Here is a 14,624-nt window from a genome sequence, read left to right as displayed (position 1 = left end):
GGGTGCAAACCCTTCTTGTCCCCCAGTGCAGCGCCCTTCGCCCGGTTGGGAGGTGGACGGATGCCCTGAGGACTGATGATACCTCTCTCTCCGGTTTGGAAGCGGGCTGCGCGGTGGGATCCCTGTCTAAGGAAGAGAAATTCCCGGGCCGGGGTGATGCGGCGACGGGGTTCCCCGATTCCTCGTGGTGTTGCGAGTCTCCTAAGCCCCTACAATATTTCCTTTCTGTGCAGTGCTGCCTTCTCCCCGCGACTGCTTGCACCTTTTCGGCGCTCAGGTGAGCCCCAGAGGCTGTTGCTTCTCCGACTTCGGAGAAGAGACTGAAAAGCCTTTCGGAAAGTGGGGCGGCTGCAGCTGGCTCAGAGAACGTTGGAGCTCCCGTCTGGGGACTGTTAAAGCCCTATCACCTGGGGAATGTGTGCTACGTGGGGGAAAACCCACAGCCCGGAGTAGGAACTGCCTCTCTTGTTCTTTTCAGCGGAGTGTGGCGGTGAGAAGCCCGTACAGCTCGCAGGTGTCGTAGTAATGCTTTGAAGCACGATAGGCATCGCCAGGTTGCTGGGGTAACTCCTCCGGGGCTGGGAACCCGGAGCGGGCGGCCGGATTACGATAGCTGTTAGTCAACAACAGCGTGGCAGCGGGCAGGTGAAACAGGAAGGAAGAGGAAGGCCCAGCTGTAGAAAGTTGGGGTTCGGTGGTATGGAACCTAGCCAGATAGGGGCCCAGCCTTCTCTTGGGTGAGAGAGCAGGAATCCACAGACCACTCCATTTGGGAAGATCCATCACCCTACATTCACGCGTAACTCCAGGCTTTTGCACTTTGTTTGTTTATTTTTAATCTATTTTAGTGGGAAGAAAGGCTAGTGGGAGAGAAGGTTTCTTAAGGAGGTACATCAGAAAATGACCATCAATAATTAGCAGTCTTCCAGGCAGGGAAAGTAATCAACAAAACATTCAGGCAATTGAACTGGGTCCATATTTTGGGAAATTTTATTAGTGTGGGTGCGATAAGGTGCTAGTCCTTACTTATTGTAAGTGTCCCAGAGAAAAATTCCTATTTCTGTTGTCTAAAGAAATTTCTAGTAGTTTGTCTTATAAATGTTGATACCACTATACATTTTTATTCCAATCTGGAGTCATTTTGATTCATGTTTTTATGAAAATTGTGTTTTAAAAGAATATCTTTTTGAATAAGCTATTTCAGAAAAATTCTGGGAATCGTTAAAATAGAAATCTAGGCACTGCTTTATCCACTTACTTATTTACCCACCCCAAACCAACTTTTTTTTCTTTTGTCACATTAAAAGAAAACCAAAGCTATGAATTTAAAATTAGGGAGATATGTGCTTATAAAATTGTATTGCACGTGAAACAAATTGATTATATTTAAAATTAGGTGTGTTTATTAATGAAGAATCATGTAGGAAAGCATTTTCAGTATATTTGTTTTAATGACACTTTTCATCAGTATTTCTGAGAATATATTTAAAAGCACAAAACTATAATTCTTTAACTTAAATTTTTTCCTCCATTTTAAACCCCAAGAACCCAGCAACAGCAAAAATACAGAAATTACAGCATGTGTCAAAAAAGGATGAGGGTACATAAATATTTATTATATAATTAAATGTGCAAATGTACTACCATAAAAATCCTTAATCGTATTTTTTCCAAGCAACACAAATTTAATAATGGCTTTTATAGCTTGTGTATTTATTTCCTCATAATTATTTCTTGATTTACATCATTCTCTATGGCAATTAAATACATATTTTCCAGTATACAGTTAGACTCAAACGTTTGATGAAATTTTTGGAATTTGTGTATGTTTGTCTGTTTGTTTGAGAGTGCTGGCATTCCTAGGGTCAAATGTTGCATGATCATATTTATGTTCCTAAACCCCACTTTAGACTCAAATATTTTTGCTGCAATACTGTTACATACTATACAATTACAGATCTGTATTTATATATGCCTTATTTGTGGTTCATTTTATGAATAATGTGAGATATACGTTTTATATAAAGAGATTTGTTAGGTTGGACAGTCTTTTGAAAATATAAATGTCATCTAGAAAGTCTTCTTTTGGTTTAACGATTATAGGTAGACAGTAGTACTTTTAACATTATTAGTGTTTTATCCATCTGTATTCAGAATATATAGAACTAAATAACTTATTTAATTCTTAAAGAACTATAATGCATTTCAAAATTTGTGTAGAGTTTATGTGTTCATAACTAGCATAATGGTTTTGAGAAACTGAAGAGTGAGTTAAAGGAAAATCATTACATTGGTGTCAAGATTTCTTAAAGTTGATGTAGCTAGAAAACTGGAAGTTTTCACATGTGATGTCAATAATCCATTAAAAGTGCTCTTAGGAGTGTTAGTAGAATTTATAGATAGGAAACAATAGGATAACAAGCCCCTCAAAGCTTTTCTTCGAGATTAAGATTATGTACAGGCATACCTTGCTTTACTGCACTTCACAGATGTTGCAATTTTTTTTCCCAATTGAAGTTAAGACCCCCACCAGAAAAAGATTACAACTTGTTTTGTTGCATACTCACTTCATTATGGTGGTCTGTAACCAAACCCACAACATCTCCCGTATGTGGAATTTGTATCTTATGGTAACACTTTTCCACTTCAAAATTCCTCATCTATTGGTATGTCCTATTTATTTTGCACGCTATTTTGTGTGAATGTATGTGTATGTAGTAAATACAATGGATCGGGGAAGGGGGTGTGGTAATTGTAGAACACATATATTGAGTACTTCTGCTAAGCATTTCTTATTCTTTATCTAACCTAACTGAAAAAATACTAATTTGATAACTCAATCTTTCATGGTTACTATGCATTATTTTTCTTGTAGACTTTTGGTTCTTAATGTTTAACCATGCTGTTATTAGACTCGTTTGAGAACGTATAAAATTTTCCAGTAGAAGATGCAGTATCTAACCCAGATTCCTATATTTGGTAGTGACTAGATGGTGTGCCTGAAGTTTATTTGTTGGGTTTTACTGAGAAAGTGTGAGTTTTCTTTTTAAAGTGTGATAGAGATAAAAATTCAGGAACTGCTAAGAAGACACAGTAAGATGGACAGAAACAGACAAAAACTAGGTGTTTTTATTCATTGAATTTTACAAACAGTGTTATTTGTTTATTGGTCACTTGTGTGGTGTTTTTCTCGATTTTATATTTTTAAATGTCCATACTACTAATGGATAACATTTATTGCATATTTATAACATGCCATGCCTGGTGCTTCAAATAGGTTGTTTTACTTAATGCTCACACTGATGCTGTGGTATAATGGTGCACTCTTGCTTTGCTCACTTTATGTATTAGAACGCTGAGGTTTTAAAGATGTTAAGTAACTTGAAAGCAATAGCTTCACATGCAGGCAATCTAACTGCAGGGAATATATATTTTACCTAGTATTGCATAATAACTTTGCTCCAGAATATTGAAAGTACTAGCAAATGCTAACATTTAATGGTTTAATTTTTTTTTATTTTTTTTTTTTTTTCAGATTATCTGATACAATGGCAACCCCACGGGGGAGAACAAAGAAAAAAGCATCTTTTGATCATTCTCCAGATAGCCTTCCTTTGAGGAGTTCCGGTAGGCAGGTATTACTCTTTTGTTCATTCTCTGCACCTGTTTTGAGCACACAGAATTATTCTGATTGGGACTAAAGAATTAGAAATAAAAAAAAATTAATTCTGGTCCTCAAGGAACTTGCAGTCTAGTAGAGAAATTAACCCTGGAACAATTACAGGACAGGGTGATGAAGTGACAAAATGTAGACAAAAGCATATGACAGGGGGAATTGCAAAGATAAAGACATGAGGCATGAATCAACATGGGGTGCTCAGAGAATTGCAGCTGTGTGATTGCCTCCAGGATGTGAGCTGGGGCCAGATCATGCTTGGCTTGCTGTCATTCATAGGAGTTTGATGTCATCTTGTAGCTGGCTGAGTGCTGTTGATGGGTTACTTGCTGCCATCTCTTTTGTAGGGGTTTTTTTGTTTGTTTTTCATAAAGAAACATCTTGAATGATGTAATTCTTTTTCTAGAATTTTTCTAGGTCTTTTAAAATATGCAATACTGAAAGGATATAACTGCTCTAAGAAAAAAATATCCTAATTTGAGAGTAGCCTTTATTGTTTTTGATGCAGCTTTTTCCCAAGAAAGGTTTGCATGCATTTTAGTTCTCTGGAAAGGGCTGATATTCGCACAATACAGTTTCAAGGAAATTGCTGTACTGTCCAGGTGTTGTTGATCTTCACGTTTAGAACTTTTCCTAACGTGGAAGTCATTCATCCTTGGCCATTCTGGTGAAATCTTAACCTCAGCTGGTTCTTCCTCAGGCAAAGAAAAAAGCAACAGAGATGACAGATGAGGATGAAGACGGTGGGTCAGAGAAGAAGTACAGGAAATGTGAAAAGGCAGGCTGTACAGCAACGTGTCCCGTGTGCTTTGCAAGTACTTCTGAAAGGTCTGTTTAGATGACATGTCTTGGCCTCACATTCTTGCCTGTGACAACATCATCCTCAAAGATAGTTTTACTAAAGATGGATATAGATAATGTAAGTCATCTAATACTAGAGACATTGCCTGTGCATTCTGTACACACCACACTCTCCCATATGCTCCCCCGTTGGACATAGCCATATCAGCTCTGCAATGTGGCCAATCAGTGTCCTCAGATCCCACCCACCATAGCTGTACTTCTCTTGGGGATTGAGCGTGGGATAGGGTCGGGGATGGGGACACAGCAGAGAGAAACATGGAGCTCCCTGTGGACCAGCAGATGGTTACTTTCCCTAGGCTTCTTTTCTTCCTCATATAACATATGTCCTCTTCCAGTAGACATAAATAGGTCTCATTGAGACTATGAGGCTAAGTGCACTTGCTGTTTTTATTGGGATGACACAGGCATGACCTTTTTACTTCCAGAGAAAAATCTTCAGTGAAGGCTTAACACTCAGTACAACCTGGAACACAAATCCCTTTTTTTTTTTTAATCACGAAGAGTGCTGGTTGTTAGTTTTCTTTGTGGCATTAGAGTTCATTCTTTTACTACATTATTGCCTGTTTGGCAGGTTTTATTTGCCAGATTGCCTGCTCAAGGGTCAGATTCCAGCTGGCCAGATTCATTTACTGTTTAGTATTGGGCCGGTTGTTATTACTAGAGACCACACTTCTGTCCTTCACCCATGTGCAGCTTGTGGCAAGCACAGTGACATCCTTTGCTTCATGTCATTAGACCCTATCATGGCTCCAGGGAATCTTGATAAAACTCCTAAGCCCCAGGCCTATTGATATGCAACAAGCTAGGTTAAGTCCTCTGGCCTAAGTCCCTGTGTCCTCACCATGTGTTATCACCCATCAATCATCCATTCCACTTCCCCTGTTATTAGCTCCTGGTTATTAGGATTCTAAGTGGAGGGAATGGAACATTGGCTCATAGGAGGTGCTTGAAAGATGTTTGCTTGTTTTTTTTTAAGTGAAGGAGGTGGGGAAGGAAGGGGGAAATTTTATTTTTTGTGAAACAGAGGGAAGGCTTTATTGTTATTTTTGGTAAAATAAAGGAGTCAAACTTAAAAAAAAAAAGGTGAGAAGGAATGTGATTTATTACCAAAGCTACACGTTTTTGCTGTTTTCAGATGTGCCAAGAATGGCTATACCTCTCGCTGGTATCACCTCTCCTGTGGGGAGCATTTCTGTAATGAATGCTTTGACCATTACTACAGAAGGTCTGTTCTCTTAATTGTTGGAGGTTTTCGTTGTGTGTGGTGGGGGGAGGGGGGCAGGGGCGGGGCAGTGGAGTGGGTCAGATGGTTAAAGCTGAGCTCACAGGCTTACTGAATTATGCCACTGCTGCAGTCATGCCTGTGTTGACTACAACTGTGTCAGTCCTTCATGATGTAGTTTGTGTGTGCATGCTTATATGTGTGCACTTAGGGTTCAAAAATACCTGCTATGAGACAGTAGTTCTCTTTAGTCTACAAGTTTGGAAAACTCTAGGGGCTGCTTTACTGTTCTGTGACAGTGCATAGGAGGATGAATGCCAAGATTTGGGGGAAGATGGCTGAAAACTAGAAGGAGCTTGAACAGATCACAGCTGTCCCTTCCTAACAGTTTTAGATAGTAAAACTGATAGGAGCCCTTGCTGGGTGGCTCAGTTGGTTGGAGCTAGACCAAAAGGTAGTGGGTTTGATTCCCAGTCAGGGCATATACCTAGGTTGCAGGTTTGATCCCCGATTGGGGCGCATACGGGAGGCAACAGATAAATGTTTCTCTTGCATCGGTGCTTCTCTCTTTCTCCCTCTATCCCTCTATCCTTCTCTTCCTCTCTTTCTCCCTCTCTCCCTACCTCTCTCTCTAAAAATCAATAGAACTCATATCCTTGGGAGGGTTAAAAAAAAAAAAAAAAAACCAATAGGGATACACCCTTTCTGACAGCGTCTTTTATGGGTACCATAATAACTTCCTCCTCCTTATGATATGGCTAGTTAAGTCCTTTGATATAAGATTTTCTAAACTGCTACCTGTTTTCAAAACCCAGTTAACTTATAGCTTAATATATTTATTTTTATTCTTTTTCAGCCATAAGGATGGATATGACAAATATACTATGTGGAAGAAAGTATGGACTAGCAATGGAAAAACTGAACCTAGTCCCAAAGCTTTCATGGCAGACCAGCAGCTCCCCTACTGGGTAAAGAGGGTGCTTTATTTTCTGTAAGGCAAGAACAATGGATGAAAATACCCATTTTTAGGAAATTTTTCTTTTATTAATTTAAAGCAAATCATATTTTTTATTTCTGTAGGAAACTCAGATAATTGAACATACTATAAATAAGGAACTAAAGACTTATCACCAGCTGGTGATAGCCATTGCTAAGCTTATATATAGTTCATCTTTTCTTCTGTTAATTTTTTAAGTGTATCTTTAAACACAATTTCTTGCTTCATATACAAATCCTAATAAGGTTTAACATTATACTTTGAATATAAATTTTGTTAATTATTTTTTCATTTAGCGATTCTTTGAAAATAAATTGTGGTGTTGCATATATTAAATAAATATCCTGTCATTTAATAAGTGATTTGCTAAATTTGAGCGTCTCTTGCATACTTCAAGATTTTTATTTACGTGAAACTCATAATATAGAATTAACCATTTTAAAGTACACAATTCAATGGCACTTAATACATTGACAGTGTTATGTAACCACCACCTCTTATCTAATTCCAAAGCATTGTCATAATTTACAGAGTATAAACTTGTGTCCATTAAGCAATCACCTCTCATTTTTCTCTCCCCTTAGTCCCTGGCAAGCATTAATCTGATTTCTGTCTTTATGAATTTATGTATATTTGATGTTTTATATAAAGGAATCATGTAGTATGTGACTTTACACAACCGGCTTTGTTCATTTAGCATAATGTTTTTGAGGTTCATCTATGGCACAGCATATATTAGTTCTACATTCCTTTTAATGGGAGAATAATATTTCAGTATGTGGATCGCCAGATTTAAGTTATCCAGTCATTTGTTCATGGAGAGTTAGTTTGCTTCCACCTTTTAGTTATCGCAAATAGTGCTGCTTTGAACATTTGTGTACAAATATTTATTTGAATACGTGTTTTCCATTCTTTTCAGTATGCACCTAAGAATAAAATTGTTGGTTCACAGTCTATATTTATCTTTTTGAGGGACTACCAAATTATTTAGCTTAGCAACTGCTGTAGCATCTTTCATTTCTACCAGCAGTGTATAAGGGTTTAAATTTCTCCACATCCTCATCAATTTATATCTATGTCCACCTTTTGTTTTTTGTTCTAGCTATCCTAGTGGGCATGAAGTGGTATATCACTGTGGTTTCGATTTGCATGTCCCAACTAATGCATCTTTGTGTTTATTGGCCATTTATATATCTTCTTTGGAGAAATATCTGTTCAAGTCTTTGCCTGTTTTTAAATTGGGTTGTTTGTCTTTTTCTTTTGTTGTTGAGTTGTAAGAGTTCATGTATTCTGGATACTAAACCATTATCAGGTATATAATTGCAAATATTTTCTCCTATAGGTTGACTATTCACTTTATTGATAGTGTTCTTCACACAAAAGTTTTTAATTTTGAAGTTCAACTTATCTAGTTTTTCTTTTGTTGCATGTGCTTTTGGTGTCATATCTAAGAATCCATTGTGAAATCTGAGGTCATGAAGATCGACTCCTATTTTTTAAATAAAATGTCTGTCATTTTAGCTCTTATATTACAGTGTTTGATCCATTTTGAGTTAATTTTTTGATATGTGAAATAGGGATCCACTTTATTCTTTTACATATGGATATCTGCATGCTTTTTTAAGAAATTTTTTATTTTGGAATAATTTTAAATTTATAGAAGAGTTGTAAGAATAATACAGATTTCCCATATATCCTTCACCTAGTTTACCTTAATGTTATCTAAAACACCATGATTTTTTGTTAAACTAAGAGAGTAACATTAATACAGTACTGATAACTATACTACAGACTTTGTTTGGATTTCAAAGTAATTTTTACTAGTATCTTTTTGCTATTCCAGGATTCTATTCAGGACCCACATTACATTTAGTGTGCATAGTTTATTACTAACTGTAACTAAATTAAACTCTGATTATTTCTTTAGGTTAAAGCTAGAAAACCTTTTTAACAAAAGTAAGTCAGATCCTGTTTGCACCTCTTGATGCCTGAGCTATTATTAAATCAGAAATTACCCTAATGGGGTAAAAGTGGACTATACGAGTGGTGGTCTTGCAAGGGAGAGAAAAAGTAATTAGAGGTACTAAATGGTTGGTCAAATCGTATGGCAAAGATGGCGAAGTGAGTGGTGGAGGAGACAAGTGCATGCTCAAGAACAGCCAACTGACTGACCTTGACTTGTTACTTTCCATCTAGGTTCAATGTACAAAACCAGAGTGTAGAAAATGGAGGCAGCTTACCAAGGAAATCCAGCTTACTCCACAAATAGCAAAGATCTACCGCTGTGGTATGAAACCAAATACTGCTGCTAAGGTAAGACCTCTGCTTTTTTTGCTGTTGAGGTCCTCACTAAGTTCCTTGAGCATCCTTATAACCAGTGTTTTGACCTCTGCGTGTGATAGATTGCTCATCTCCATTATGTTTAGTTCTTTTTCTGGAGTTTTGATCTGTTTTTTCATTTGGGTCATGTTTCTTTGTCTCCTCATTTTGGCAGCCTCCCTGTGTTTATTTCTATGTATTAGGCAGAGCTGCTATGACACCCCGTCTTGGTAATATGATATAATGTAGTAGGTTTCCTATAGGGTCCAGTGGCACAGCCTCCCCTATCACCTAAGCTGGGTACTTGAGGTGCCCTTTGTGTGGGCTAAGTATACCCTCCTCTTGTAGTTGAGCCTTGATAGCTGTTGATCAATGGGAGGGATTTACCCAGGCAATCCAGCTGCAAGGACTGGCTGTGACCACTGACCACCATCCTCCACCCTCTATGGAGGATCTTCTGTGCAGGCAGGATGGTGGTGCTCCCACATGGTCTGTTGCTTTCCACGGGTGTGCAGGCTCTGGGTTTTCCCAGGTGGTGCAAGCCAAGGTTATACACGACCTGTGTTCTGCTCAGGGCTACCCTGCATGAACTATAAAGCAACCTGAGTTTGTTGCTACTTGTTCTGGGCAAAGCCAAGCTATGAATCTAGGCTGGCTGCTGCTAGTGCCTGGCCTGGGGCCATTTAGCTAGAGGTATGGGGGATAAGGGGTTACTGAGGCTGGCTACTGCTTGTTTGATAGAATTTAGGAAGTTGTGAAACATGAGCCAAGACCGGCCATTCATATGGAAAAGTCACTTTTAACAGCTTGGGTGGGCCAGTGAGTTGAGTGGGATGGAGTCTCAGGGGAATTCCAGGGCATGGCAAACAGTGTTAGCCAGGTTGATAGAGTCTCAGATATGGCACCCACCTGCCAGCTCTGTGGCTCTGTGGAGGGAGGGTTCAGAAAAGGGACAATGGCTTCTGCCTATCTTTCTTTCTGGGAGAAAGCTGTCCCCCGGCTCTTGTCTTGATGCCAGAGACTTCAGTTCCTCCCTATGTGCCACTGTGCCTTTCAAGCTGCTATCCCAGTGCTGGTGCTCAGAGGGAGTGAGTCTGAGTAAGTCTGTGTGTGGGTTCTTTAAGGGGACCTACTTGGGACTCCATAAGTTTCTCCCACTGACTCAATCCTTGCTGGTTTTTGCAGCTGGAAGTTATAGGGACTTATCTTCCTGGCACTGGAACTCTGGGCTGGGGGCCTCATTCTTGAGAAATCTCTCCTGAATTTTTATCCACCACATGTGGATGTGGGACCCGCCACTCCACATCACCACCCCTCCTATCTGTCTGGATGATTGTGGTTTCTTTAATTCTGTAGTTGTCAGACTTTCATTCAACTCGATTTCTTATGGTTCTGAGTAATGGTTCTATATTTTTTTGTAATTTTGATGTGGTTGTGTAAGGCAAGCTGTCTTGATACACATTTCTACTACCCTAAAAATACTAGTTATTTCCTTCCCTACCACTATTCTGATTCCTGTGCCTTAGAGTTTTGCCTGCTCTTGAACTTCATAAAAATGGAATCAGCCAATGTATACTGTTTTGTGTTTAGTTCCTTTCACTGAGTATAATTTTTTTGAGATTCATCCATGTTGTCGCATGGATCAGTAATTTTTCCTTTTTATTGCTGTAAATAGTATTCCATTATATGGATATACCATGATTTATTTAACCATTTTCCCTTTGAAGGGCTTTTATGATGTTTTAAATTTTTTGCTATTATGAATAAAACTGTAGTGAACATTGTGTGCAAGTGTTTTTGTGGAGCTGTGGTTTCATTTCTTAAGGGTAAGTACATAGGATTGGAATAACTAAATTATGTGATAAATTTGTTTCATAAACTGCCATATGGTTTTACAAAGTTGTAGCCTATTGCAACATTTGGTGGTGGTATTCTTTATTTATTTATTTATTTAAATGTATTCTAGTGGGCATGTACTGGTATGTCATTGTGGTTTTAATTTTCATTTCACTGATGACTAGTGATGTTAAGTATCATTTCATATGCTTATTGGCCATTCCTACCTCATCTTGGAATAATATCTGTCCAAATATTTTTTAAAAATTCATTTGATAATTGAACAACAGTAAAAAATAAAAAAATAAAATTTGGTTTGTCTTGTAGGCATTTCTGTGTAATCTGGATATGAGATGTGATCTTGAATATTTTTCCCAGCCTTTGTCTTACCCTTTCATTTTCTTAATGTCTTTCGATGAGAAGGTTTTAATTTTGAAGCCTAGTTTATTAATTTTTTTATGTTTAGAATTTTTTGTATCTTCCCTGAGAAATCCCTGACTACCTCTCAATTTACACAGAGTCTCATAGTTTTCTTTGAGGAGCTTTTTAGTTTTAGCTTTCACATTGAGGTCACTTGTCTATCTCATGTTAATTTTTGTTTTGGATGTGAGGTATAGGCCAAGATTCCATTTTATTTAATATAAAAATTTAGTTGTCCAGTACCATTTATGGAAAATACTTTTTTTCCCATTAAATTATCTTGGCTCTCTTAACAAAAATCAGTTGGCCATACATGTTGGTCTGTTTCTGGACTGTTCCATTGATTTCTTTATTTATTCTTACTCTGATACTTTGCTGGCTTGATTATTGTATCTTTATAATAAGTCTTAAAATCAGGTAGTGCAAATGGCTCTGTGTTTTTGTTTTTCAAGATTATCTTGGCTATTCTAGGTCCTTTACATTACCATATTAATTTATTACCAGCCTATCAATATTTATCTACAGAGTAGCCTCTGGGATTTTTTTTTTTTTTTTTTGTATGTGTGTATGTGTGTGTGTATAATGCATTGAACCTACAGATAATTTTAAGAAGAATTGACATCCTTACATTTTGTCTTTTAATCCATGGGTCAGAAAACTGGGTCAAACTGGCCCCCAACCTGTTTTTGAAAATAAAGTTTTATTGGAACATAGCCATGCTCATTTATTATGTATTGTCTATGGCTGCTCTCATTATACAGTGGGGGAGTGGATTTGACAGAGACAATACCATCCACAGAACCTAGTACTTACTATCTGGCTCTATATAGAAAATATTTCCCAATGCATGTTTTGACCCATGAGCATGGTGTATCTCTCCATCTTTTCAGGGTCTTTAATTTCTCCCAACAATGTTTTCTAATTTTCACTGAGGATGTCTTTTGTTAAATACATTTTTAGATATTTTGGATTTTTTCTGTGATTGTAAGTAGAATTTATTTTTAACTACATTTTCAGGTTGTTTGTTGCAATTATACAGAAATCCAGTTTTTTAAAAATGTTTATTTTATACGTAGGGGCTTTGTTAAATTATTAAATTTCATAGATCTTTCTGTAGATTTCTTTGGGTTTTCTGTAGTTGTATCAGCTGTGAATGCTTTTTTTACATTGTAAAAGCATTCGTGTAAAATAAAAATTCCAAAGTTTGTCTGTTATTACCTTAGGGATCTAAAAATTGTTTTTTTCAATACCTGAGAGTTTTCCTGGGAAAGGTCTTGCGTGGAGTTGTTGGGTTCTGCTGGAGTCATTCATAAGGAGTTACTCAGTAGAGAAATTCAAATTGTGGAAATAGAAAGAGACAAAATTTATCATCTGATTGCCTTCCTGTTAGAATCTAGTGAAGAAATGTATGGGTGGTTTGTAGTTCGTTTTAATACTGCCAACATGTACCTTTGTCTTTCCTTATCTAGGGAATTTCTGTTAAAATTTTTTAGGCAGGATGGGTGAGAATTTCAGGAAAGTTTTAGTACAGTACTTCCTAATCAAATAAAAACAGTTGAAGTGATTTCAAAGGCACATTCAGAAATATACAGGGAGTAGGATGAATCTTTCTTACTATTTATTTTATCAGAGATATTAGACAATGGATACTTTTTTTGAGGGATAGAGTTGCCCTGAAAAATGATCAATAGTATTTTCTAATTAGAGCAAGAGTGCTGTCTTAAATTTTTTGAAAATGCAAACTGCCTTTTAAAAACTGATTTGTTCCAAGTATTAGGACCTCCTCCCCTTCAAATAATAGCTGTCACTTCACTGAGCTGCTATATGGTAGGTGATTTACCTACAAATTCTCATTTTATATTTCACAGGTTTTAGAGAGGTTAAGTAACAAGTGTTAAGAGTTGATATTTGAACTCTGCTGGGTGGTACTCCAAAACCATATCTTTTACATTATGTCAAGGAGGTAGCTTTATGATCTATAAGATAGAACCTGGGAAATATATAGCACAAAATTGCATATGCCTAGTTTTTGAAGTAACTCTTGGAGCTATCTGGTGAACATAATTGCTTCAGTTTACTTTCAACCTCTGGAGCTGGCATAGTGTGGCAGGTTGGAGGGAAGGAGTGCTGCTTAAATTGGGCAGTAGAGATGGAGGTAGGAGGTGGTGACTGAATTCTGATAATAGACTCTGGCCACCCTCTTAACGGTTTGACCCTTGAAGCAGAGCAGCAGTCTGAGGAGAGGTGGGTTAAATTAAATATTGGCAAAGGAGAAAGGTGCTCTTCTGGTCTCTAGAAGGGCTCCATTTCCTGGGATGTCAGGCCCCTGATGTGCCTATTCATGTTTCCCAAAGCTCCCATCCCTCAGAGCTATCATTCCCTAGAGTATTCTTGCTGTAAATTAATCTTTCTCATTACCCCCTCCAAAAAAACTCCAGAAAAATAAAAACTTTTTTCCCCTAATGCAGCACTCTCAGCTAGGTGTGAAAAGGGATAGTAGATGTTACTAAATTATACTGAAGTGGATATCTGATAGCTTCCTTTCCAAGTATTCTTGTTTCACTCTAGTGAACTTTCAGGTAAGGTAGAGTGAGACAATTTTCAGATTGCAAGTCTTCATAACACAAACTGGACCATTTACTTTTCTTCTCAGACTAAAACTGGAAAGAGAGAAAAGGGAAAAGGAGAGTCTTTAAAATTTTTACTTATTGATTTAAAAAATATATATATATAGAGAGAGAAACATCGACTTGTTCCACTCATTTATGCACTCATTTATGCTTTTTGCATCTGCCCCCAACTGGAGATCAAAATCATAACCTTGGCATCAGAATGTCACTCTTAACCAACTGAGCTACCTGGCCAGGACAAAAGGAGAGTCTTTTAGACTAACTGGAGATTACTGCCATTTTACGGCCTCAGTGAAATGTAGAAATCTTTACTAGAGAGGATGTGTCTGCTTTATATAAAACTTTGTAAACCTCATGTGACTCAAATTCCAGGGTTCATCTAGATCAGGCTGCCACTTTCTAGGTGTCTGTCAGATGAACTTGATGCCATAGCCTTCATTAGGGATCCAATATCTGAAAGTCCCTAAATTGAAGGTCTCAGGAAACATAGAGGGTTGTTCCTATTCTGCTGGATTCCTACCCAATTGCTTTATTCCTTCAGGGTTAGAGCTAATCATTGGCTCTTACGGAACTCCCCTTTTTTTGAGTATAAGGCAGCAATTTTCAACCAGTGTGCCACAAGAATTTTTAAAACATGCAGTACCTGACTAATTAGTCAGG

General features: G+C 37.6%; 1 protein-coding gene across 2 annotated transcripts in view; it reads left to right on the top strand.

Annotated features, from left to right (window-relative positions):
- Window positions 1-14,624, top strand: part of KDM1B (lysine demethylase 1B) — a 49,803-nt gene that overhangs the window by 211 nt on the left and 34,968 nt on the right. The window contains exons 2-7 of one of the 2 annotated variants that reach the window (XM_090269779.1): window positions 234-490; window positions 3,536-3,635; window positions 4,377-4,504; window positions 5,676-5,765; window positions 6,619-6,730; window positions 8,956-9,072. In XM_090269779.1, the coding sequence (XP_090125905.1) occupies window positions 3,549-3,635; window positions 4,377-4,504; window positions 5,676-5,765; window positions 6,619-6,730; window positions 8,956-9,072 (534 nt within the window). In that variant the 5' untranslated portion in view covers window positions 234-490; window positions 3,536-3,548. The remainder of the gene's footprint in view (window positions 1-233; window positions 491-3,535; window positions 3,636-4,376; window positions 4,505-5,675; window positions 5,766-6,618; window positions 6,731-8,955; window positions 9,073-14,624) is intronic. The other variant, XM_090269778.1, reaches the window with a different exon arrangement.

This window comes from Furipterus horrens, unplaced genomic scaffold, assembly GCF_987537825.1.
Source record: "Furipterus horrens unplaced genomic scaffold, mFurHor1.1.pri manual_scaffold_3, whole genome shotgun sequence".
NCBI lineage: Eukaryota > Metazoa > Chordata > Mammalia > Chiroptera > Furipteridae > Furipterus > Furipterus horrens.
This window is presented reverse-complemented; position numbering and strand designations above follow the sequence as displayed.